The following is a 23,963-nucleotide window of genomic DNA, read 5'->3' as shown; positions in this document are numbered from 1 at the left end:
AAGTATAATATACAATGGTGTGTGTAATCAGTAATCAGTAGTGTAAGTGAGTGTTTTGCATGCATGAATGTGATAATGCAGGGTGATGAAAGGTGCCAAAGCAAACAAACAAAAGGCCACCAAGAACCACAACAGAATCTACAACAGGTGTCTGCATGGAGAGAGTCTACTCCATGAATGTGGAAGAGGTCTATTTATCCTGGGAGACACCTGGCCCAGGTGTTTCCCATGTAGCTGACGACCCTCTCAACTCCGCCCACCGGCATCCTAATAAGGAAACAAGAACAAAGACAGAATACGGCAGACAGAGTGGGAGGGTCGTCACATTCCCCCCCATAAAACCGGGGACCAACAAGGACCCCGGAACAACATACCAGCCTCCCGCGTTCCAAATTGACATCGGCCTCCGCGTCCCAAATTGACACAGGCCTCCGCGTCCCAATTTGACACAGGCCTCCGCGTCCCAAATTGACACAGGCCTCCGCGTCCCAAATTGACACAGGGTTTACGTGTTCACACTTACAATTTGCCCCAGCCAACCTCCTCCCCAGACCTCAGCAACCTTCGCACAGGAAGCAACATTTAAGAGGAAAGAAAACAAGACCAGGAGGGAGCAGACAGGACAGAGAGAACATGACAATACGAAACAATGGTCAGTCACGTAAACATTAGGAACAGGGCGCACGAGAGAGCGCATCAGCAATCACGTTTTCAGTCCCCCCGGATGTGCCTCACATCGAGATGGAATGATTGTAAAAATAAACACCATCGCATTATCCTCTGGTTTGGACACATCATGGACCTCAAAAAAGTGAGGGGGTTATGGTCGGTGTAGACCACAATAGGTACTACCCCCCGACCCGACATACACTTCGAAGTGTTGTAGCGCCCAAATGAGTGCTAGCGCTTCCTTTTCAATAACCGAATAGTTCAACTGATAATCGTTAAACTTTTTAGAAAAGAAACTAACAGGCCTCTCAATCCCAGACACATCTGCTTGCAGCAAAACTGCACCTGCCCCCACATGACTAGCATCCACCTGCAAGGTAAATGACAAATCCATGCGAGGAGCAGCCAGCACTGGAGTTGAGGTAAGCAACCTCTTTGAATCTTCAAAAGCGTGTTGACAACGAGTAGACCAAACGTAAACAGCCTTAGCTTTCAGCATATCTGTCAAGGGAGCGACCACAGTAGAGAAGTTATTACAAAAACTACGGTAATAACCAATCATGCCCAAGAAACGTATCAGTTCCTTTTTAGTAGTTGGTGGTGGAAAAGCATCAATAGCCACCACTTTAGCCCGAACAGGACGCACTTCACCCTGCCCAACCACTTTTCCAAGGTATGTAATGGTCGCCTGAGCAAACTCACATTTTTCCAGATTGATTGTGAGGCGACCCGCAGCCAGACGTTCGAACAAGGCTTGAATACGGGACAGATGTTCTTCCCAAGTATCTGCATAGATCACTACATCGTCCAAATAAACAGCGCACCCGGTCAGACCGGCGACAACCCTGTTCATAAGTCGCTGAAAAGTGGCAGGTGCATTGCGCAGACCGAAACTCATAACTGAATACGAGTACAGACCAAAGGGTGTAATAAAGGCAGAGATTTCACGTGCCCTACTCGTCAGTGGCACCTGCCAATAGCCTTTTAACAGGTCAAATTTGCTCACAAACTTAGCTGCACCGACTTGATCAACACAGTCCTCCATCCGAGGAAGAGGAAATGAATCTGGCTCTGTGACACTGTTTACCTTACGGTAGTCCGTACAAAACGGTTTGTTCCATCCGGTTTACTGACCAAGATACAGGGAGAAGCCCAACTGGAGAAAGAAGGCTCTGCTATCTTACTCTCCAGCATGTACTTGACCTCAGCATCCAGACAACGTAGTTTCTCTGAAGAAACTCTATAGAACCGCTGACGAATGGGGTCAGCACCTCCAATGTCAATATCATGTTCTATTAAGTTTGTACGTGTAGGTGTATCAGAAAATAAACCTGGAAATCTCTGAATCAGACCAACCATCTCTTTCCGCTCATCAACAGGTAGGTGAGTGAGAAGACTGTCTAAAATATCCAGTGTTTCTGAATTTTTCAATCTACCCTGCAATATACAATCGTCAGGACCAGGAACATCTTCCTCCTCATGCACAGGTCTAGCACGACAAGAACCCAAGGAAACAACGGTATCAGCCAAAAGAACAGGTTTACCGTCCTCTGTAGAATCCCACTGTTCAGTCTCAGAGGAACGTGCATAATAGGGTTTTAACAGATTTACATGGCACAGCTGGTGTGCTTTCCTCCGTTCTGGAGTGGCAACTAGATAATTTTGCTCAGTGTACTGGCGCACCACTGTATATGGACCTTGAAATTTGGCTTGAAAAGGAGAACCAACAATTGGCAGCAGAGCAAGAACCTGGTCACCTGGACTAAAGTGACGAGGCTCAGTTCGGCGATCAAATATGCCCTTCATCCTCTCCTGTGAAGATGATAACTTCTCTTTAGCCATTTCACCAGCGGCATACAGCCGTCGCCGGAAATCACACACATACGAACACAGGGACTGAGGAGGCTCGGGAGACTTCCAGTCATCCTGGAGAACAGATAAAAGTCCACGCACCCTATGTCCAAACACAAGGTCATTTGGACTGAAACCTGTGCTCTCCTGTGAAACTTCCTAGCGGCTAACAGTAACCAAGGCAACCCCTCCTCCCAATCCTTATCCATCTCAGTACAATAAGCTCTCAACAAAGACTTAAGTGTTTGATGGAAACGTTCCAGTGCTCCTTGACTTTGCGCGTGATAGGCGCTAGACACATTGTGTTTAATATGGAGCTGTTGAAGAACCTGACCAAACAGATTAGAGGTAAAATTAGATCCTTGATCACTCTGAATGACCTTAGGGATTCCAAACAATGAGAGAAACTGAGTCAAAGCTTTTAACACCGATTTAGTCGTGATAGATCGGAGAGGATAGGCAGCAGGAAACCTAGTGGTCTGACACATCACAGTGAACAGGTAACTGCTACCCTTTTTAGAACGAGGCAGAGGACCCACACAGTCAATAATCAGATACTCAAAAGGTTGGCTGAGTACAGGAATAGGAAACAATGGTACTGGTTTAATAACTTGATTAGGCTTACCAGTTAATTGACATGTGTGACAAGTTTTGATAAAATCAGAAACATCCCTCTTTAATCTAGGCCAAAAGAAATGTCTTAATATGCGATTGTAGGTTTTCCTCACCCCCATATGTCCAGCAACGTCGCTGTGAGAAGTTTCCAACACCAACTCACGAAGCTTAACTGGTACAACAACTTGACTAATTGCCTCCCCCAGAAAAACACTATCATGAGACACCCACTTTCTCATCAGGACATCCTCTTGGAGAAAATAGCCATGGGCGACATCTCCCAACTGTTCTATAGGCACAATTTGATCACGCAACTCTTCCAACGTGGGGTCATCCCGTTGAGCATTGATTAGATCTGAGCGGGTTACAGATAACGGGATAACAGGGAAGACAGTGACATACTTTGTATTATTATCATTAGTCGGCGCAGTGACTAGTTCGCCACGGCTCATAGAACGTGTCACTGCACACGCAGAGAACACCTCTGGGAAACTCTGTACACTCTCATCAGGAATCCCAACAAATGACGGCTTAGTGGAAACCACTAGAGATGGAAACACGACTGGCCATACACGCTCACCTGCCAAGTTATTCCCAAGGATAACGTCGATACCCTCAATAGGCAACGAAGGACGCACCCCCACAACAACTTCACCCTTCACCAGCCCACAATCCAACATCAGTTTATGCAATGGAACTGACAGAGTGTTCAAACCTATTCCCTAATTAGAACACTATTCCCCGAATCAGTCTCAGCAGAAAAGGGTAACACAGACTCCAACACAAATGATTCAGAGGCACCTGTGTCTCTCAGGATCTTCACTGGCACTAGGTCTTTACTTCCTAACATAGACACAAAACCTTCTGTAATGAAAGGTAAATAGTCTGGATCAATATGGACTTTCACATTCTCCTGGGCCTGAGGAAATGAGTCAAGAATGAACTGATGTGGAACAGGTGCAGCTAACGCAGCAGGCTTAGATTTAGCGTAAGCACCCTTTGACCTGAGAAGTGGACATTCGTTTTTCCAATGACCTGAACCTTGACAGTAGTGACACTCCTGCCCAAAGTCAGCCTTACCATGGGAGTCAGGTTCAACCCTAGTTGAATAGAACTCTGCCCGAGAACCAAAGTATCTCGGTGAGCGAAGCCCAAATCTATCCGAATGCCCCCACTCTTTCCGAATACGGGGTTTTGCAAAGACACTTTTGTGAGTCAACACATACTCGTCCGCCAAAACCGCAGCTTCAGCAACATTCTTTACTTTCTGTTCATTAATATAAGTGGCAATACGATCAGGAATTGTGTCCTTAAATTGCTCTAACATAATCAGATCACACAGCCCTTGGAAAGTCACAACTGCAGAGGCGGAACACCAGCGATTAAACTGTAAAGATAACTGTCGCGCAAACTCAACATGAGTCTGGTTATCGTCCCTTTTAAAGTTCTAAATCGTTGACGGTAAGCCTCAGGGACCAATTCATAAATCTGTAACACAGCTGTTTTAACTTTATCATAACTGGCACTGTCGTGTACACTAAGAGCTGAATATGCTTCCTGCGCTTTACCAGTCAGCACACACTGCAACATTAAAGTGCGGTCAGAATCAGGCCAACTCCTAGCGTCAGCAACCCGCTCAAACAACGAAAAGAATGTCTCGGGGTCCCTTTCATTAAACCGAGGCAATAACCGCAAGTTCCCAACAATATCAAATGTCTCTGGGGCATGACCAAAAGCGGAACTACCCCTAGGTAAATCTGGGTCACCTTCCCAAAACAAACTCTCCCCTGAGATCTTTCCTTCCCTAACCAACTCTATACGTTCTTGTTGCAACTTGATTTTAGCACGCTCCATATCTTGTTTAAATGCCAATTCCTTTTCATATTTCACACGATCATGCTCTAGCTTCTCACGATCATGCTCTAGCTTCTCACGATCATGCTCTAGCTGTAACAAAAGCAGTTCTTTCTGCTGTTCAAAAGAAGGCAACTAGGACTAACCGATGGAATGGCCATTGTAACGTTATGGGAGACAACAAATCCTCAGCAGAGGCTGGCCTGGTGGTAACTTCAAGAATACCACTCTCCATCAGATTGGCTTTCAATATCAACCTAATAGAATTCTTTAGACGTTTAGCACTAATCTCAACCTTGTAGTGTTCCGCGACCTTCAACAGCTGTTCTTTAGTACCTAAATCTAACAATTCCTCTGATGGAGAGCGAATGAACTTATCTACATAAGACGCCATAATCACACAAATTTTTTTTTTTTATCGCTTTTCCCTTCTGCTGAGCACACCAGAACACAACCCGAGAATTGACAATCACCCTGAGCACCACAGAAGAGAGATGAGATATGGAGCTTCCCCAAAACCTACAATAACTCAACCCTAGTCTTCGTGCAGATTTGCGGTGGGAATTTACGCACTGTAGCCCGCTGGCAAGGAAATAGAACTCCCCAGCATGCTGGCAAATTCCACCAAGCCACGGATGTGCCCCCGAGACAACTGCTCAGTCCACAGACACCACACAAAAATAACAAACATTAACCATGCCCAACATATTCCAAAAAATGAAACACGTCGCTAAACCTATCAGGGGAAAAAGGCTATAGCTCCGGGTAGCAAGTTCCACTACCCTACCCAAATCTCCCACCGAGGTACACAGCAGATTACTCACTTCAGACTGACGTCCCAACAGAAAGTAGAACAAGAGTTCAGGCTAGGCAGGGCCTGGAAACTAACCATTATACTCTCTCCAACATAGCACACAAACCAAACAACAAAGGCAACCAATACTGGGCCGATCACACTCAAACACCATATTCAAACCAAACACGTACCTCCACGGTCTCCCAAACCAATAGTTCAAAGATCCCGGATGAGCCCCCACTTGTCACGAACCGGCTCAAAGCCCGTAACAAAGGGAGACAACGTGGAGATAAGGAGTAGCAAAATCTATATTTATTAAATAAGTAACTAAGTATAATATACAATGGTGTGTGTAATCAGTAATCAGTAGTGTAAGTGAGTGTTTTGCATGCATGAATGTGATAATGCAGGGTGATGAAAGGTGCCAAAGCAAACAAACAAAAGGCCACCAAGAACCACAACAGAATCTACAACAGGTGTCTGCATGGAGAGAGTCTACTCCATGAATGTGGAAGAGGTCTATTTATCCTGGGAGACACCTGGCCCAGGTGTTTCCCATGTAGCTGACGACCCTCTCAACTCCGCCCACCGGCATCCTAATAAGGAAACAAGAACAAAGACAGAATACGGCAGACAGAGTGGGAGGGTCGTCACACTAACCTCTCCGTCAAGTCCTTATCTACTAACCTCTCCGTCAAGTCCTTATCTACTAACCTCTCCGTCAAGTCCTTATCTAGTAACCTCTCCGTCAAGTCCTTATCTACTAACCTCTCCGTCAAGTCCTTATCTACTAACCTCTCCGTCAAGTCCTTATCTACTAATCTCTCCGTCAAGTCCTTATCTACTAACCTCTCCGTCAAGTCCTTATCTACTAACCTCTCCGTCAAGTCCTTATCTACTAACCTCTCCGTCAAGTCCTTATCTACTAACCTCTCCGTCAAGTCCTTATCTACTAACCTCTCCGTCAAGTCCTTATCTACTAATCTCTCCGTCAAGTCCTTATCTACTAACCTCTCCGTCAAGTCCTTATCTACTAACCTCTCCGTCAAGTCCTTATCTACTAACCTCTCCGTCAAGTCCTTATCTACTAACCTCTCCGTCAAGTCCTTATCTACTAACCTCTCCGTCAAGTCCTTATCTAGTAACCTCTCCTTATCAAGTCCTTATCTACTAACCTCTCCGTCAAGTCCTTATCTACTAACCTCTCCGTCAAGTCCTTATCTAGTAACCTCTCCGTCAAGTCCTTATCTACTAACCTCTCCGTCAAGTCCTTATCTACTAACCTCTCCGTCAAGTCCTTATCTAGTAACCTCTCCGTCAAGTCCTTATCTAGTAACCTCTCCGTCAAGTCCTTATCTACTGCAACAATTCTAGCTGAATCAGCTTATCTACTTACAACCGCTAAATGGAATTATTTCAACACATAGGTCTCCCGAATAGCATCACCAGTATCAAAACCACTGCTATTACATAATATTAAGATATTAGGCCACCTTGATTCCTGTGATAATGGTCTACTGACCAATTAAATATAGGCCACATTTGCATAAACTGAAGATTTTCCAATTAAATATAGGCTACATTTGCATAAACTGAAGATTTTCCAATTAAATATAGGCCACATTTGCATAAACTGAAGATTTTCCAATTAAATTGACTAAATGGTTATCTTAGGACTTTATATTTAAATGTTTTAACCTAAACACTTGATTGGGCAATTATACACTGAACAATACAATAAAATGTATAAAGTGTTGGTCCCATGTTTCATGAGCTGAAATAAAAGATCCCGGAAATGTTACGCACAAAAAGCTTGTTAGTGAGACAATCTCATTTACCAAGATAATCCATCCACCTGACAGGTGTGGCATATCAAGAATCGTATTAAACAGCAGGATCATTACACAGGTGCACCTTGTGCTGGGGGACAATAAATGGCCAATTGGAAATGTGCAGTTTTGTCACACAACACAATACCACAGATGTCTGAAGTTTCGAGGGAGCGTGTAATTGGCATGCTGACTACAGGAATGTCCACCGGAGCTGTTGCCAGAGAATTGAATGTTCATTTCTCTACCATAAGCCGCCTCCAACATGGTTTTAGAGAATTAGGCTGTACGTCCAACTGGCCTCACAACCACAGACCGCGTGTAACCACGCCAACCCAGGACAACCACAGACCACGTGTATGGCGTTGTGTGGGTGAGCGGTATTGCTGATGTCAACGTTGTGAACAGAGTGCCCCATGGTGGGGTTATGGTATGGGCAGGTATAAACTACGGACAACGAACACAATTACATTTTATCAATAGCAATTTGAATGTACAGAGATTCCGTGATGAGATCCTGAGGCCCGTTCATCCGCCGCCATCACGTCATGTTTCAGCATGATGACGCACGGCCCCATGTCACAAGGACCTGGACACAATTCCTAGAAGGTGAAAATGTCCCAGTTCTTCCGTGGCCTGCATACTCACCAGACATGTCACCCATTGAGCATGTTTGGGAAGCTCTGGATCAATGTGTACGACAGCGTGTTCCAGTTCCCACCAATATCCAGCAACTTCGCACAGCCATTGGAGAGGAGTGGGGACAACATTCCAACAGGACACAATCAACAGCATGATCAACTCTATGTGAAGGAGATGTGTCGCGCTGCATGAGGCAAATGGTCACACTAGATACTGACTGGTTTTCTGATCCACAGCCCTACTTTTTTTTTAATTATCTCAAATCTAATGTCATTTGTCCCATGCGCCGAATACAATGGGTGTAGACCATACAGTGAAATGCTTACTTACAAGCCCTTAACCAACAATGCCGTTTTAAAGAAAAATAAGTGTTAAGTAAAAAATAGATAAGTAAAAAATTAAAATTTCAAATAATTAAAGAGCAGCAGTAAAATAACAGTAGCGAGGCTATATACAGGGGGTACCGGTACAGAGTCAATGTGGAGGCTATATACAGGGGGTACCGGTACAGAGTCAATGTGGAGGCTATATACAGGGGGTACCGGTACAGAGTCAATGTGGAGGCTATATACAGGGGGTACCGGTACAGAGTCAATGTGGAGGCTATATACAGGGGTACCGGTACAGAGTCAATGTGGAGGCTATATACAGGGGGTACCGGTACAGAGTCAATGTGGAGGCTATATACAGGGGGTACCGGTACAGAGTCAATGTGGAGGCTATATACAGGGGGTACCGGTACAGAGTCAATGTGGAGGCTATATACAGGGGGTACCGGTACAGAGTCAATGTGGAGACTATATACAGGGGGTACCAGTACAGAGTCAATGTGGAGGCTATATACAGGGGGTATCGGTACAGAGTCAATGTGGAGGCTATATACAGGGGGTACCGGTACAGAGTCAATGTGGAGACTATATACAGGGGTTACCGGTACAGAGTCAATGTAGAGACTATATACAGGGGGTACTGGTACAGAGTCAATGTAGAGGCTATATACAGGGGGTACTGGTACAGAGTCAATGTGGAGGCTATATACAGGGGAGAGAACAGTCTATGACTGGGGTAGCTGGAGTCTTTGACCATTTTTAGGGCCTTCCTCTGACACAGCCTGGTATAGAGGTCCTGGATGGCAGGAAGCTTGGCCCCGGTGATGTACTGGGCCGTACGCACTACCCTGTGTAGTGCCTTGTGGTCGGAGAATGGGGACGTGTTCTGTCCTCCTTTTCCTGTAGTCCACAATCATCTCCTTTGTCTTGGTTACGTTGAGGGAGAGGTTGTTATTCTGGCACCTGCCAGCCAGGTCTCTGACCTCCTCCCTATAGGCTGTCTCGTCGTTGTCAGTGATCAGGCCTACCACCAGGTCTCTGACCTCCTCCCTATAGGCTGTCTCGTCGTTGTCAGTGATCAGGCCTACCACCAGGTCTCTGACCTCCTCCCTATAGGCTGTCTCGTCGTTGTCAGTGATCAGGCCTACCACCAGGTCTCTGACCTCCTCCCTATAGGCTGTCTCGTCGTTGTCAGTGATCAGGCCTACCACCAGGTCTCTGACCTCCTCCCTATAGGCTGTCTCGTCGTTGTCAGTGATCAGGCCTACCACCAGGTCTCTGACCTCCTCCCTATAGGCTGTCTCGTCGTTGTCAGTGATCAGGCCTCTACCACCAGGTCTCTGACCTCCTCCCTATAGGCTGTCTCGTCGTTGTCAGTGATCAGGCCTACCACCAGGTCTCTGACCTCCTCCCTATAGGCTGTCTCGTCGTTGTCGGTGATCAGGCCTACCACCAAGTCTCTGACCTCCTCCCTATAGGCTGTCTCGTCGTTGTCGGTGATCAGGCCTACCACCAGGTCTCTGACGTCCTCCCTATAGGCTGTCTCGTCGTTGTCGGTGATCAGGCCTACCACCAGGTCTCTGACCTCCTCCCTATAGGCTGTCTCTCGTCGTTGTCGGTGATCAGGCCTACCACCAAGTCTCTGACCTCCTCCCTATAGGCTGTCTCGTCGCTGTCAGTGATCAGGCCTCCTCCCTATAGGCTGTCTCATCGTTGTCAGTGATCAGGCCTACCACCGGGTCTCTGACCTCCTCCCTATAGGCTGTCTCGTCGTTGTCAGTGATCAGGCCTACCACCGGGTCTCTGACCTCCTCCCTATAGGCTGTCTCGTCGTTGTCAGTGATCAGGCCTACCACCGGGTCTCTGACCTCCTCCCTATAGGCTGTCTCATCGTTGTCAGTGATCAGGCCTACCACCAGGTCTCTGACCTCCTCCCTATAGGCTGTCTCATCGTTGTCAGTGATCAGGCCTCCTCCCTATAGGCTGTCTCATCGTTGTCAGTGATCAGACCTCCTCCCTATAGGCTGTCTCATCGTTGTCAGTGATCAGGCCTACCACCAGGTCTCTGACCTCCTCCCTATAGGCTGTCTCGTCGTTGTCAGTGATCAGGCCTACCACCAGGTCTCTGACCTCCTCCCTATAGGCTGTCTCGTCGTTGTCAGTGATCAGGCCTACCACCGGGTCTCTGACCTCCTCCCTATAGGCTGTCTCGTCGTTGTCAGTGATCAGGCCTCTACCACCAGGTCTCTGACCTCCTCCCTATAGTCTGTCTCATCGTTGTCAGTGATCAGGCCTCCTCCCTATAGGCTGTCTCATCGTTGTCAGTGATCAGACCTCCTCCCTATAGGCTGTCTCATCGTTGTCAGTGATCAGGCCTACCACCAGGTCTCTGACCTCCTCCCTATAGGCTGTCTCATCGTTGTCAGTGATCAGGCCTCCTCCCTATAGGCTGTCTCATCGTTGTCAGTGATCAGACCTCCTCCCTATAGGCTGTCTCGTCGTTGTCAGTGATCAGACCTCTACCACCAGGTCTCTGATCTCCTCCCTATAGGCTGTCTCATCGTTGTCAGTGATCAGGCCTACCACCAGGTCTCTGACCTCCTCCCTATAGGCTGTCTCATTGTTGTCAGTGATCAGGCCTCCTCCCTATAGGCTGTCTCATCGTTGTCAATGATCAGGCCTCCCCCCTATAGGCTGTCTCGTCGTTGTCAGTGATCAGGCCTACCACCAGGTCTCTGACCTCCTCCCTATAGGCTGTCTCATCGTTGTCAGTGATCAGGCCTACCACCAGGTCTCTGACCTCCTCCCTATAGGCTGTCTCATCGTTGTCAGTGATCAGGCCTACCACCCGGTCTCTGACCTCCTCCCTATAGGCTGTCTCGTCGTTGTCAGTGATCAGGCCTACCACCAGGTCTCTGACCTCCTCCCTATAGGCTGTCTCATCGTTGTCAGTGATCAGGATCTACCACTGTTGTCATCTGCAAACTGAGTGATGGTGTTGGCGTCGTGCCTGGCCGTACAGTCATGGGTGAACATGGAGTACAGGAGGGGACTGAGCACGCACCCCTGAGGGGCCCCGGTGTTGAGGATCAGCGTGGCAGATGCATTGTTACCTACCCTTACCACCTGGGGGCGGCCCGTCAGCAAGTCCAGGATCCATTTGTAGAGGGAGGTGTTTAGTCCTAGGGTCCTTAACTTAGTGATGAGCTTTGAGGGCACTATGGTGTTGAACGCTGAGCTGTAGTCAATGATCAGCATTTTCACATAGGTGTTCCTTTTGTCCAGGTGGGAAAGGGCAGTGTGGGGTGCAATAGAGAATGCATCATCTGTGGATCTGTTGGGGTGAGTGCTACGGGTTGGCTACAGACGTGGGTGCTACGGGTTGGTAGTCATTTAGGCAGGTTACCTAATTGTTATTGGGAACAGGGACTAACTATGTGACTAACAAATACATATCCTTATCCCTGAACAAGGCAGTTAACCCACTGTTCTCTGGGCGCCGATGATGTGGATGTCGATTATGGCAGCCCCCCACACCTCTGATTCAGAGGGGTTAGGTTGAATGCAAAAGACACATTTCAGTTGAATGCATTCAGTTGTACAACTGACTTGGTATCAAGCTTTCCTGGTCATGAAATCTGTAGATTAGGGCCTAATTAATTTTTCTCAGTTAACCAATTTCCTAATATGTACTGTAACTCAGTAAAGGCTATAAAAATGTTCCATGTTGCATTTATATTTTTGTTCAGTATATATTTCAGTTCACAACCAAATTGCATGTCTTTGACAGCAGGTTGTGTGAATCGTAGCTCCACCGTGTGGTTGTCAGTGGTACAGCAGGGATTTAGTTTGTTTCAACCAATGATTTATATATGCACACTAGATGACTTACAGTGGGCACTGTTTTGAAGTCATGGCACCTCCATCTTTGTACTCCCCCACTGTTGTAAAACATATTTCGAGCTGTAGAAATGCATGTCAACTTTATTTTTTATTTTTTTACACCTATTCTATTAGACACCTGAATGTGTAACCTTAATTTTTACATTTAGCTCGTATAATATAATTTATGTATCATTTTTTAGGAAGTTCTTATGTCCCCACAACAACAAATTTAATTTTGATATAATTTTGGCCTTGAAACATTTAATTGCATGACTGTAGAATTCCATTCAAGACTGCTCCTTCTGGGGAGTTCCAATATGGCCGACCAGTGGCTTCCAAGCCTCTTATTGGCCAATACATAACATTAGCATTCCAGGGTAGCAATATGGCCGACCAGTGGCTTCAAGCCTCTCATTGGCCAATACATAACAATAGCATTCCAGGGTTTATATACTTCATTAGTTTCAGCTCATGAACTTTGACCTCTAGTTAAAGTGTATTCATTGGCGTTTGCGTTCATTCCAAAGATGATAGTTTCTCATAATATAGTTTACATATAAATAAAATTATAGTTATGTTCTTAAAGAACTGAGGTAGTTAAGTGATTAATTGATATGATTTACAAAATGAATAAACATTCCATTTAACATTTTGGTCATTTAGCATCCATCTTATACCAGGCAGTGCATTCAAAAAGGTAGGTAACAACCACATATCACCGTCAAACATTACACAACGTCACTACATCAGCGTATTTCTACCAAAATACCATCTCAGTTCAATAAAATTGGACACATTTCTTTCCGTGTAAATTATTTTAATGGCAACGAGTGAGCATGTTTAAAGGAAAGAAAGATCCTGTCATGGTGAGAGCTCTGATTTGGCACGTTCAGTTAAAGTAAAATAGAGGGATAAAATGGAAAAACACAACATTTCATCATTCATAAAATCAAATTATATTCCCATGAACATGTTGAAAAGGAGACAAAATACAGTCCCAAATGGCACCCTATTGCCTATATAGTGCACTACTTTAGACCAGAGCCCTATGGCACCCTATTCCCTATATAGTGCACTACTTTAGACCAGGGCCCTTAGGTACTCTACTGGACACAGGACAGCATTATGAAGAGAATAGGTTGCCATTTGAAACAGACAGTGACAAACACAAACCACTCGGGTTTGTTGAAAAAAAGTAGGCCTCAATTCCATATTCTCCAACAAAGAAAACACTACTAATATTAATAACACGAAATATGTCCTCTAATAACCTCTGTGATAGGATCCTCATCACTTATGTTAAAAAAAACTAGATTTTGGCTTTGCAGGCTCTCGAATGAAGGCAGCCAATCGCCAATGGCAACCATTTTTTTTCACTAGGGTCGTGCATCCTAAAGTGGCACCCTATTCCCTATGTAGTGCACTACTTTTCACCTGATCCCATAGTGGCTCTTGTGCACTATATAGGGAATAGGGTGCCATTTGGGATGCAACAACCAATAATTATTTTCTCCCTTCACAGTGACCACTGATCCTGCCATTGACTGGGTTTGGGGGGGAAACAGACTTATCCAACCTTGTTAGACCAGTGATTACTTCAGCAAAGGAAATGCCACAGGATGCACTAACAAAACTCAACAGGGGTCAGGCCTTTTTTACAGCACCAAAGCAAAAGGCTTGAAAAGCAACAACAGCAAAAAGTCAAAATACACTAGAATGGCTTCCTATCCTCATTCCCGTTCCTTCATTCTCACTGCCAGTGTCCTGAAAGAATGTCGGTGACTCAAATGGGACCCTATTCCCTATATAGTACCCTAATTTTGACCAAGGCCATACATCTCTGGTCAATAGTGGAGCACTATGTAGGGAATAGGGTGCCATTTGAGAAGCACCCAAACTGGTAGGTTAAAGCAATACGGTGGAACCAATTAAACCCACCCATTCCAATGAACCAATTAAACCCACCCATTCCAATGAACCAATTACACCCACCCATTCCAATGAACCAATTACACCCACCCATTCCAATGAACCAATTACACCCACCCATTCCAATGAACCAATTTACACCCACCCATTCCAATGAACCAATTACACCCACCCATTCCAATGAACCAATTACACCCACCCATTCCAATGAACCAATTACACCCACCCATTCCAATGAACCAATTAAACCCACCCATTCCAATGAACCAATTAAACCCACCCATTCCAATGAACCAATTACACCCACCCATTCCAATGAACCAATTACACCCACCCATTCCAATGAACCAATTACACCCACCCATTCCAATGAACCAATTACACCCACCCATTCCAATGAACCAATTACACCCATCCATTCCAATGAACCAATTACACCCATCCATTCCAATGAACCAATTACACCCACCCATTCCAATGAACCAATTACACCTATCCATTCTACAAACCTGTCTGTGTTGATGAAAAAAATAACCCCCACCCCCCACACACAAAAAAAAACAGGAAATGAGGTCATTTAAAATAGAAGGTCAGCAGGTGCATTTCTCCTCAGACGGTTCCAAATAAATGGGACTGAATCAAGAAGACCTTTTGTTAAAGAAACAGAACATGTCACAGGACACAGAGTGATAAATAACATAACTGGCTTGGGGGGGGTTTACTGAAATACTGAGCTTATATCATTCCTGACATTTTAAATCTGCACATCCTGTACAGTCTATGAATAGGCACTTTTAAATAAGTTCTTTGTTCTTTCATGGTTTTCTTTCGCTGTAATAATGACACAGCAGTGTCACAATGATTCTGGGAATGGTCAGCACTGGAGATTGGCAACAAGCAGATGAAGCCAAGATGCATTCTGGATCTTGTAGTCCTGTTGGAAGGAGTTGTCCTCCTTTAGTAGCTGTTGTAGATGAACAGTCCCAAATGAAACCCCCTTGAGGGGATCTGAGATGATATGACAGGTGTAATCAATATGGGCTCAGTACAACTCGGCTCTCTGATATTCTAGGTGGAAGTTTCACCATATTGCTTGAATCAATCATTTCCTCTTAGATCTCTACAAGGGTCTAGGGATGGATTTGGGATTGGGCCATAGACAGCATACAGAGCAGTGGAATGAGAAGGCTGGATGCTGCCTGAAGGGGATTGGTTGGAGGAACTGAGAAGGGGGTGGGGGTAGTTTACGAAGACTTCTCTTTCTTTGCTCTCGGCGAATCGGCTCCGTTGGAACTCACTCCGTTCACTCCATTGGCTGCCAAGGACAGAGGATAAAGTCAATGTTCTTGGAGCAAACAGATGAAGAAAAGGAAACATAAAGCCAAACTACCCAGCTCTACTTGCAGTATTAACACCAGTTTTAACCCTAACAAACATATTCAAGGGGTGGCAGGTAGCCTAGTGGTTAGAGCTTTGAACTAGTAACCGAAAGGTTGCTAGATTGAATCCCCCGAGCTGACAAGGTAAAAATCTGTCGTTCTACCCCTGAACAAGGCAGTTAACCCACTGTTCCCCGGTAGGCTGTCATTGTAAATAAGAATTTGTTCTTAACTGACTTGACTGATTAAATAAAAATTCTAGATGGATCCCGATTAAAAAGCAGAGAAAGAACAAGACGCGTTTTAACTTAGACAACATCGTGACTCACCTTTGTCTTTCTTGGACTTGGTCTTGGGAGCTTGGAGCTTCTTGGGTTTCACGGGCTGGGGCTGGGCCTGGGCCTGCTCTCTCCACCTCCTCAGCTGGAAGTTGATGAATTTCCACATCATGAAGGCTTGAGTCACACAGATGGTAGCCAGCACAGTGATCCTGTGGACAGAAGACTGTAGTTAGACACAGCGATCCTGGGAAGAGGTGGTAGTTAGTCACAGCGATCCTAGGAAGAGAAGAGACGGTAGTTAGACACAGCGATCCTGGGAAGAGAAGAGACGGTAGTTAGACACAGCGATCCTGGGAAGAGAAGAGACGGTAGTTAGACACAGCGATCCTGGGAAGAGAAGAGACGGTAGTTAGACACAGCGATCCTGGGAAGAGAAGAGACAGTAGTTAGACACAGCGATCCTGGGAAGAGAAGAGACAGTAGTTAGACACAGCGATCCTGGGAAGAGAAGAGACAGTAGTTAGACACAGCGATCCTGGGAAGAGAAGAGACAGTAGTTAGACACAGCGATCCTGGGAAGAGAAGAGACAGTAGTTAGACACAGCGATCCTGGGAAGAGAAGAGACAGTAGTTAGACACAGCGATCCTGGGAAGAGAAGAGACAGTAGTTAGACACAGCGATCCTGGGAAGAGAAGAGACAGTAGTTAGTCACAGCGATCCTGGGAAGAGAAGAGACAGTAGTTAGTCACAGCGATCCTGGGAAGAGAAGAGACAGTAGTTAGTCACAGCGATCCTGGGAAGAGAAGAGACAGTAGTTAGTCACAGCGATCCTGGGAAGAGAAGAGACAGTAGAAGAGAGTGTAGAGGCAGGAGCGTAGCCTAGTGGTTAGAGTGTAGAGGCGGCAGGGTAGCCTAGTGGTTAGAGTGGAGGGGCGGCAGGGTAGCCTAGTGGTTAGAGTGGAGGGGCGGCAGGGTAGCCTAGTGGTTAGAGTGGAGGGGCGGCAGGGTAGCCTAGTGGTTAGAGTGGAGGGGCGGCAGGGTAGCCTAGTGGTTAGAGTGGAGGGGCGGCAGGGTAGCCTAGTGGTTAGAGTGTAGAGGCGGCAGGGTAGCCTAGTGGTTAGAGTGTAGAGGCTGCAGGGTAGCCTAGTGGTTAGAGAGGAGGGGCGGCAGGGTAGCCTAGTGGTTAGAGTGGAGGGGCGGCAGGGTAGCCTAGTGGTTAGAGTGTAGAGGCGGCAGGGTAGCCTAGTGGTTAGAGTGTAGAGGCGGCAGGGTAGCCTAGTGGTTAGAGTGGAGGGGCTGCAGGGTAGCCTAGTGGTTAGAGTGGAGGGGCGGCAGGGTAGCCTAGTGGTTAGAGTGGAGGGGCGGCAGGGTAGCCTAGTGGTTAGAGTGTAGAGGCGGCAGTGTAGCCTAGTGGTTAGAGTGGAGGTGCGGCAGGGTAGCCTAGTGGTTAGAGTGGAGGGGCGGCAGGGTAGCCTAGTGGTTAGAGTGGAGGGGCGGCAGGGTAGCCTAGTGGTTAGAGTGTAGAGGTGGCAGCGTAGCCTAGTGGTTAGAGTGTAGAGGTGGCAGGGTGGCCTAGTGGTTAGAGTATAGAGGCGGCAGGGTAGCCTAGTGGTTAGAGTGGAGGGGCGGCAGGGTAGCCTAGTGGATAGAGTGTGGAGGTGGCAGCGTAGCCTAGTGGTTAGAGTGTAGAGGCGGCAGCGTAGCCTAGTGGTTAGAGTGGAGGGGCGGCAGCGTAGCCTAGTGGTTAGAGCGTTGGACTAGTAACCGGAAGGTTGCAAGTTCAAACCCCCGTTCTGCCCCTGAACAGGCAGTTAACCCATTGTTTCTAGGCTGTCATTGAAAGTAAGAATGTGTTCTTAACTGACTTGCCTAGGTAAATAAAAGGTAAAATAAAAAATAAATAAAACTACAACTAATAAATTGTCTTTAGTTAAGTTTCACTCCAGCCAAGCCACCACCATTACACGCTCTCTCTCACCGAACTATGAGCACATTGAAGTTCCCGTTAGCCAGGTCCAGTCCCTGTTGATCAGCGTTGGACAGGCCGAAGCCCACAGTCAGGACAGACAGGGACAGGGTGAGCAGCCGTCCAAGGACAAACAGCACCGCCCAGATGGAGAACCTTGTGGAGAGACAGACACATGTTACATGACCATTCTTTATCAACACTATCATAACAAGACCTGTAGACGACTGTCTAATAGATAAACACAAGACCTGTAGTAGACTGTCTAATAGATAAACACAAGACCTGTAGTAGATCGACTGTCTAATAGATAAACACCAGACCTGTAGACGACTGTCTAATAGATAAACACAAGACCTGTAGTAGATCGACTGTCTAATAGATAAACACCAGACCTGTTGTAGACTGACTAATAGATAAACACCAGACCTGTAGACGACTGTCTAATAGATAAACACAAGACCTGTAGTAGATCGACTGTCTAATAGATAAACACCAGACCTGTTGTAGACTGACTAATAGATAAACACCAGACCTGTAGACGACTGTCTAATAGATAAACACAAGACCTGTAGTAGATCGACTGTCTAATAGATAAACACAAGACCTGTAGTAGATCGACTGTCTAATAGATAAACACAAGACCTGTAGTAGATCGACTGTCTAATAGATAAACACCAGACCTGTTGTAGACTGACTAATAGATAAACACCAGACCTGTAGACGACTGTCTAATAGATAAACACAAGACCTGTAGTAGATCGACTGTCTAATAGATAAACACCAGACCTGTAGACGACTGTCTACTAGATAAACACCAGACCTGTAGTAGACCGACTGACTAATAGATAAACACCAGACCTGTAGTAGACTGACTCATAGATAAACACCAGACCTGTAGTAGATCGACTGACTAATAGATAAACACCAGACCTGTAGTAGACTGACTCATAGATAAACACCAGACCTGTAGTAGATCGACTGACTACTAGATAAACACCAGACCTGTTGTAGACTGACTAATAGATAAACACCAGACCTGTAGTAGATCGACTGACTACTAGATAAACACCAGACCTGTTGTAGACTGACTAATAGATAAACACCAGACCTGTAGTAGATCGACTGACTACTAGATAAACACCAGACCTGTTGTAGACTGACTAATAGATAAACACCAGACCTGCTGTAGACTGACTAATAGATAAACACCAGACCTGTTGTAGACTGACTAATAGATAAACACCAGACCTGTTGTAGACTGACTAATAGATAAACACCAGACCTGTAGTAGACTGACTAATAGATAAACACCAGACCTGTTGTAGACTGTCTAATAGATAAACACCAGACCTGTAGTAGACTGACTAATAGATAAACACTATGATCAAATCAAAGTTTATTTGTTACGTGTGCCGAATACAACAGGTGTTCTATTCAACAGGCTATAAACAGTAGCGAGGCTACATACAGACACCGGTTAGTCAGGCTGATTGAGGTAGTATGCACATGTAAATATGGTTAAAGTGACTATTTATGCATGATGAACAGAGAGTAGCAGTAGTTTAAAAGAGGGTTTGGCGGGTGGTGGGACACAATGCAGATAGCCCCGGTTAGCCAATGTGCAGGAGCACTGGTTGGTCGGGCCATTGAGGTAGTATGTACATGAATGTATAGTTAAAGTGACTATGCATATAAGATAAACAGAGAGTAGCAGCAGAAGTCAGGAGTCTTATGGCTTGGAGGTAAAAACTGTTGACAAGCCTTTTTGTCCTAGACTTGGCACTCCGGTACCGCTTGCCATGCGCTAGTAGAGAGAAGTCTATGACTGGGGTGGCTCGGGTCTTTGACAATTTTTAGGGCCTTCCTCTGACAGCGCCTGGTATAGAGGTCCTGGATGGCAGGAAGCTTAGCCCCAGTGATGTACTGGGCCGTTCGCACTACCCTGTGTAGTGCCCTGCAGTCGGAGGCCGAGCAGTTGCCGTACCAGGCAGTGATGCATCCAATCAGGATACTCTCAATGGTGCAGCTGTAGAACCTTTTGAGGATCTGAGGACCCATGCCAAATCATTTTAGTTTCCTGAGGGGGAATAGGCTTTGTCGTGCCCTCTTCACGACTGTCTTGGTGTGTTTGGACCATGATAGTTTGTTGGTGATGTGGACACCAAGGAACTTGAAGCTCTCAACCTGCTCCACCGCAGCCCCGTCGATGAGAATGGGGACGTGTTCTGTCCTCCTTTTCCTGTAGTCCATAATCATCTCCTTAGTCTTGGTTACATTGAGGGATAGGTTGTTATTCTGGCACCAGCCAGCCAGGTCTCTGACCTCCTCCCTATAGGCTGTCTCGTCGTTGTCGGTGATCAGGCCTACCACTGTTGTTGTCGTCTGCAAACTTAGTGATGGCGATGGAGTCGTGCCTGGCCATGCAGTTGTCATGAGTGACAGAGAGTACAGGAGGGGGCTGAGCACGCACCCCTGGGGGCCCCCGTGTTGAGGATCAGCGTGGCTGATGTGTTGTAACCCATCCTTACCACCTGTGGGCGGCCCGTCAGGAAGTCCAGGATCCAGTTGCAGAGGGAGGTGTTTAGTCCCAGGGTCCTTAGCTTAGTGATGAGCTTTGAGGGCACTATGGTGTTGAACGCTGAGCTGTAGTCAATGATCAGCATTTTCACATAGGTGTTCCTTTTGTCCAGGTGGGAAAGGGCAGTGTGGAGTGCAATAGAGATTGCATCATCTGTGGATCTGTTGGGACGGTATGCAAATTGGAGTGGGTCTAGTGTTTCTGGGATAATGGTGTCGTTGTGAGCCATGACCAGCCTTTCAAAGCACTTCATGGCTACTGATGTGAGTGCTACAGGTCTGTAGTCATTTAGACAGGTTGCCTTTGTGTTCTTGGGCACAGGGACTATGGTGGTCTGCTTGAAACATGTTGGTGTTACAGACTCAATCAGGGACATGTTGAAAATGTCAGTGAAGACACCTGCCAGTTGGTCAGCACACGCCCGGAGCACACAGAGCACACGGAGCACACGTCCTGGTAGTCAGTCTGGCCCTGCAGCCCTGTGTAATGTTGACCTGTTTAAAGGTCTTACTCACGTCGGCTACGGAGAGAGTGATCACACAGTCGTCCGGAACAGATTATGTCTTAATAGATAAACACTATCATAACACAAGACCTGTAGACTGACTAACATCCTGGTCTAAAATGCCAAGTTGGCTTTATAGGGATATTTTGTTGTAGGGCTTTGAAGTGTGCTGTGTAACCTCAACTCAGTCTCTCTGTGTGTGTGTGTGTGTGTTCACCCAGTCTGTGTGTGTGTGTGTGTGTTCACCCAGTCTGTGTGTGTGTGTGTGTGTTCACCCAGTCTGTGTGTGTGTGTGTGTGTTCACCCAGTCTGTGTGTGTGTGTGTGTGTTCACCCAGTCTGTGTGTGTGTGTGTGTGTTCACCCAGTCTGTGTGTGTGTGTGTGTGTTCACCCAGTCTGTGTGTGTGTGTGTGTGTTCACCCAGTCTGTGTGTGTGTGTGTGTGTTCACCCAGTCTGTGTGTGTGTGTGTGTTCACCCAGTCTGTGTGTGTGTGTGTGTTCACCCAGTCTGTGTGTGTGTGTGTGTGTACCCAGTCTGTGTGTGTGTGTGTGTGTACCCAGTCTGTGTGTGTGTGTGTGTGTGTGTGTGTGTGTGTGTGTGTGTGTGTGTGTGTGTGTGTGTGTGTGTGTGTGTGTGTGTGTGTGTGTGTGTGTGTGTGTGTGTGTACCCAGTCTGTGTGTGTGTGTGTGTGTACCCAGTCTGTGTGTGTGTGTGTGTGTGTGTACCCAGTCTGTGTGTGTGTGTGTGTGTGTGTACCCAGTCTGTGTGTGTGTGTGTGTGTACCCAGTCTGTGTGTGTGTGTACCCAGTCTGTGTGTGTGTGTGTGTGTACCCAGTCTGTGTGTGTGTGTGTGTGTACCCAGTCTGTGTGTGTGTGTGTGTGTACCCAGTCTGTGTGTGTGTGTGTGTACCCAGTCTGTGTGTGTGTGTGTGTACCCAGTCTGTGTGTGTGTGTGTGTACCCAGTCTGTGTGTGTGTGTGTGTACCCAGTCTGTGTGTGTGTGTGTGTGTGTGTGTGTGTGTGTGTGTGTGTGTGTGTGTGTGTGTGTGTGTGTGTGTGTGTGTGTGTGTGTGTGTGTGTGTGTGTGTGTGTGTGTGTGTGTGTGTGTGTGTGTTCACCCAGTCTGTCTCTTCTCGTTGCTGAAGTAGACCAGGCGGGACACGTGGAAGAGAAGCTCTACGAAGCAGTGCAGCACCAGCAGGACCAGAGCCAGACGATTCAGACTGGAAGACACAAAATGGACGCCGTTAGATCCCTCTGTTACCACAGTAATGACAACTAATTAGACGGTTCGAGCCTCACAGAGAGGTAAGGAAATACTTCGCCTTTCTTTGGCTAGAAAACGGCTATTTTAACCACGAACCATAAGTCTTGCTATGGTGTGTCAATTTCCAACCATCTAATTGTCATATCAAAAAAAGAGGAGCTGTGTAGTCAGCCCCCTGATCCAACCGCCCGGCTGTAGTCAGCCCCCTGATCCAACCGCCCGGCTGTAGTCAGCCCCCTGATCCAACCGCCCGGCTGTAGTCAGCCCCCTGATCCAACCACCCGGCTGTAGTCAGCCCCCTGATCCAACCGCCCGGCTGTAGTCAGCCCTCTGATCCAGCAGGGCGGTTGGATCAGTCAGCCCTCCACAGCAGGGCGGTTGGATCAGTCAGCCCTCCACAGCAGGGCGGTTGGATCAGTCAGCCCTCCACAGCAGGGCGGTTGGATCAGTCAGCCCTCCACAGCAGTGCGGTTGGATCAGTCAGCCCTCCACAGCAGTGCGGTTGGATCAGTCAGCCCTCCACAGCAGTGCGGTTGGATCAGTCAGCCCTCCACAGCAGTGCGGTTGGATCAGTCAGCCCTCCACAGCAGTGCGGTTGGATCAGTCAGCCCTCCACAGCAGGGCGGTTGGATCAGTCAGCCCTGTGATCCAACCTCAAGCCTCTGTGTGTAAGCGTCTTTCAGAGCGGTAGAGGAAGTGGAGGTGGATTTTCCACTGGACTTTTGTGTACAATTGGACAAAACATTAATCCTCTAGTGTTGTTGATGTGAACCAGTCTTACTTGAGAATGTATGCTCCTGTGATGTGAACTAAGTACAGAGAGATATACACCAACTGTCGGGGAATATCCTCCTGCAAACAAACAGCAAAAGAGACAGGTTTTCAGGAAAACAAACAGCCGACATTTAACTCTGTAATGACGATAAGTAAAAATGGTGGTCAAAATGTTTCAACTTATTTTGAAACACAAATAGTACATCAGCAAGGAACTCACTTGTGAGTTAAGTCAATTAAATCCAAGTAGTACACACAGTACACAGTACACAGTACACACACTACACACTACACACACTACACATACACACACTACACACACTACACATAGTACACACAGTACACAGTACACACAGTACACAGTACACAGTACACACAGTACACAGCACACAGTACACAAAGTACACATACACATAGTACACATACACATAGTACACATACACATAGTACACATACACATAGTACACATAGTACACATACACAGTACACATACACATAGTACACACAGTACACATACACATAGTACACATACACATAGTACACATACACATAGTACACATACACATAGTACACATACACATAGTACACATACACATAGTACACATACACATAGTACACATACACACAGTACACACACATAGTACACATAGTACACATAGTACACAGTACACATAGTACACAGTACACATAGTACACATAGTACACATACACATAGTACACATAGTACACATACACATAGTACACATACACATAGTACACAGTACACATACACATAGTACACATAGTACACATAGTACACATACACATAG

At 46.5% G+C, this 23,963-nt stretch overlaps 1 protein-coding gene across 2 annotated transcripts in view; it reads right to left on the bottom strand.

Moving 5' to 3' along the window:
* Positions 1-14,781: 14,781 nt before the first annotated feature.
* The window catches only part of LOC124039453 (translocating chain-associated membrane protein 1-like 1), a 42,625-nt gene continuing 33,443 nt past the window's right edge, over positions 14,782-23,963 (bottom strand). The window contains exons 7-11 of one of the 2 annotated variants that reach the window (XM_046355439.1): positions 23,162-23,232; positions 22,232-22,336; positions 18,039-18,182; positions 16,108-16,268; positions 14,782-15,714 (exon numbers count right to left, since the gene is read on the bottom strand). In XM_046355439.1, the coding sequence (XP_046211395.1) occupies positions 15,644-15,714; positions 16,108-16,268; positions 18,039-18,182; positions 22,232-22,336; positions 23,162-23,232 (552 nt within the window). In that variant the 3' untranslated portion in view covers positions 14,782-15,643. The remainder of the gene's footprint in view (positions 15,715-16,107; positions 16,269-18,038; positions 18,183-22,231; positions 22,337-23,161; positions 23,233-23,963) is intronic. The other variant, XM_046355438.1, reaches the window with a different exon arrangement.

The sequence above is a fragment of the Oncorhynchus gorbuscha genome, linkage group LG07 (assembly GCF_021184085.1).
Source record: "Oncorhynchus gorbuscha isolate QuinsamMale2020 ecotype Even-year linkage group LG07, OgorEven_v1.0, whole genome shotgun sequence".
In the NCBI taxonomy this organism is placed as follows: domain Eukaryota; kingdom Metazoa; phylum Chordata; class Actinopteri; order Salmoniformes; family Salmonidae; genus Oncorhynchus; species Oncorhynchus gorbuscha.
This window is presented reverse-complemented; position numbering and strand designations above follow the sequence as displayed.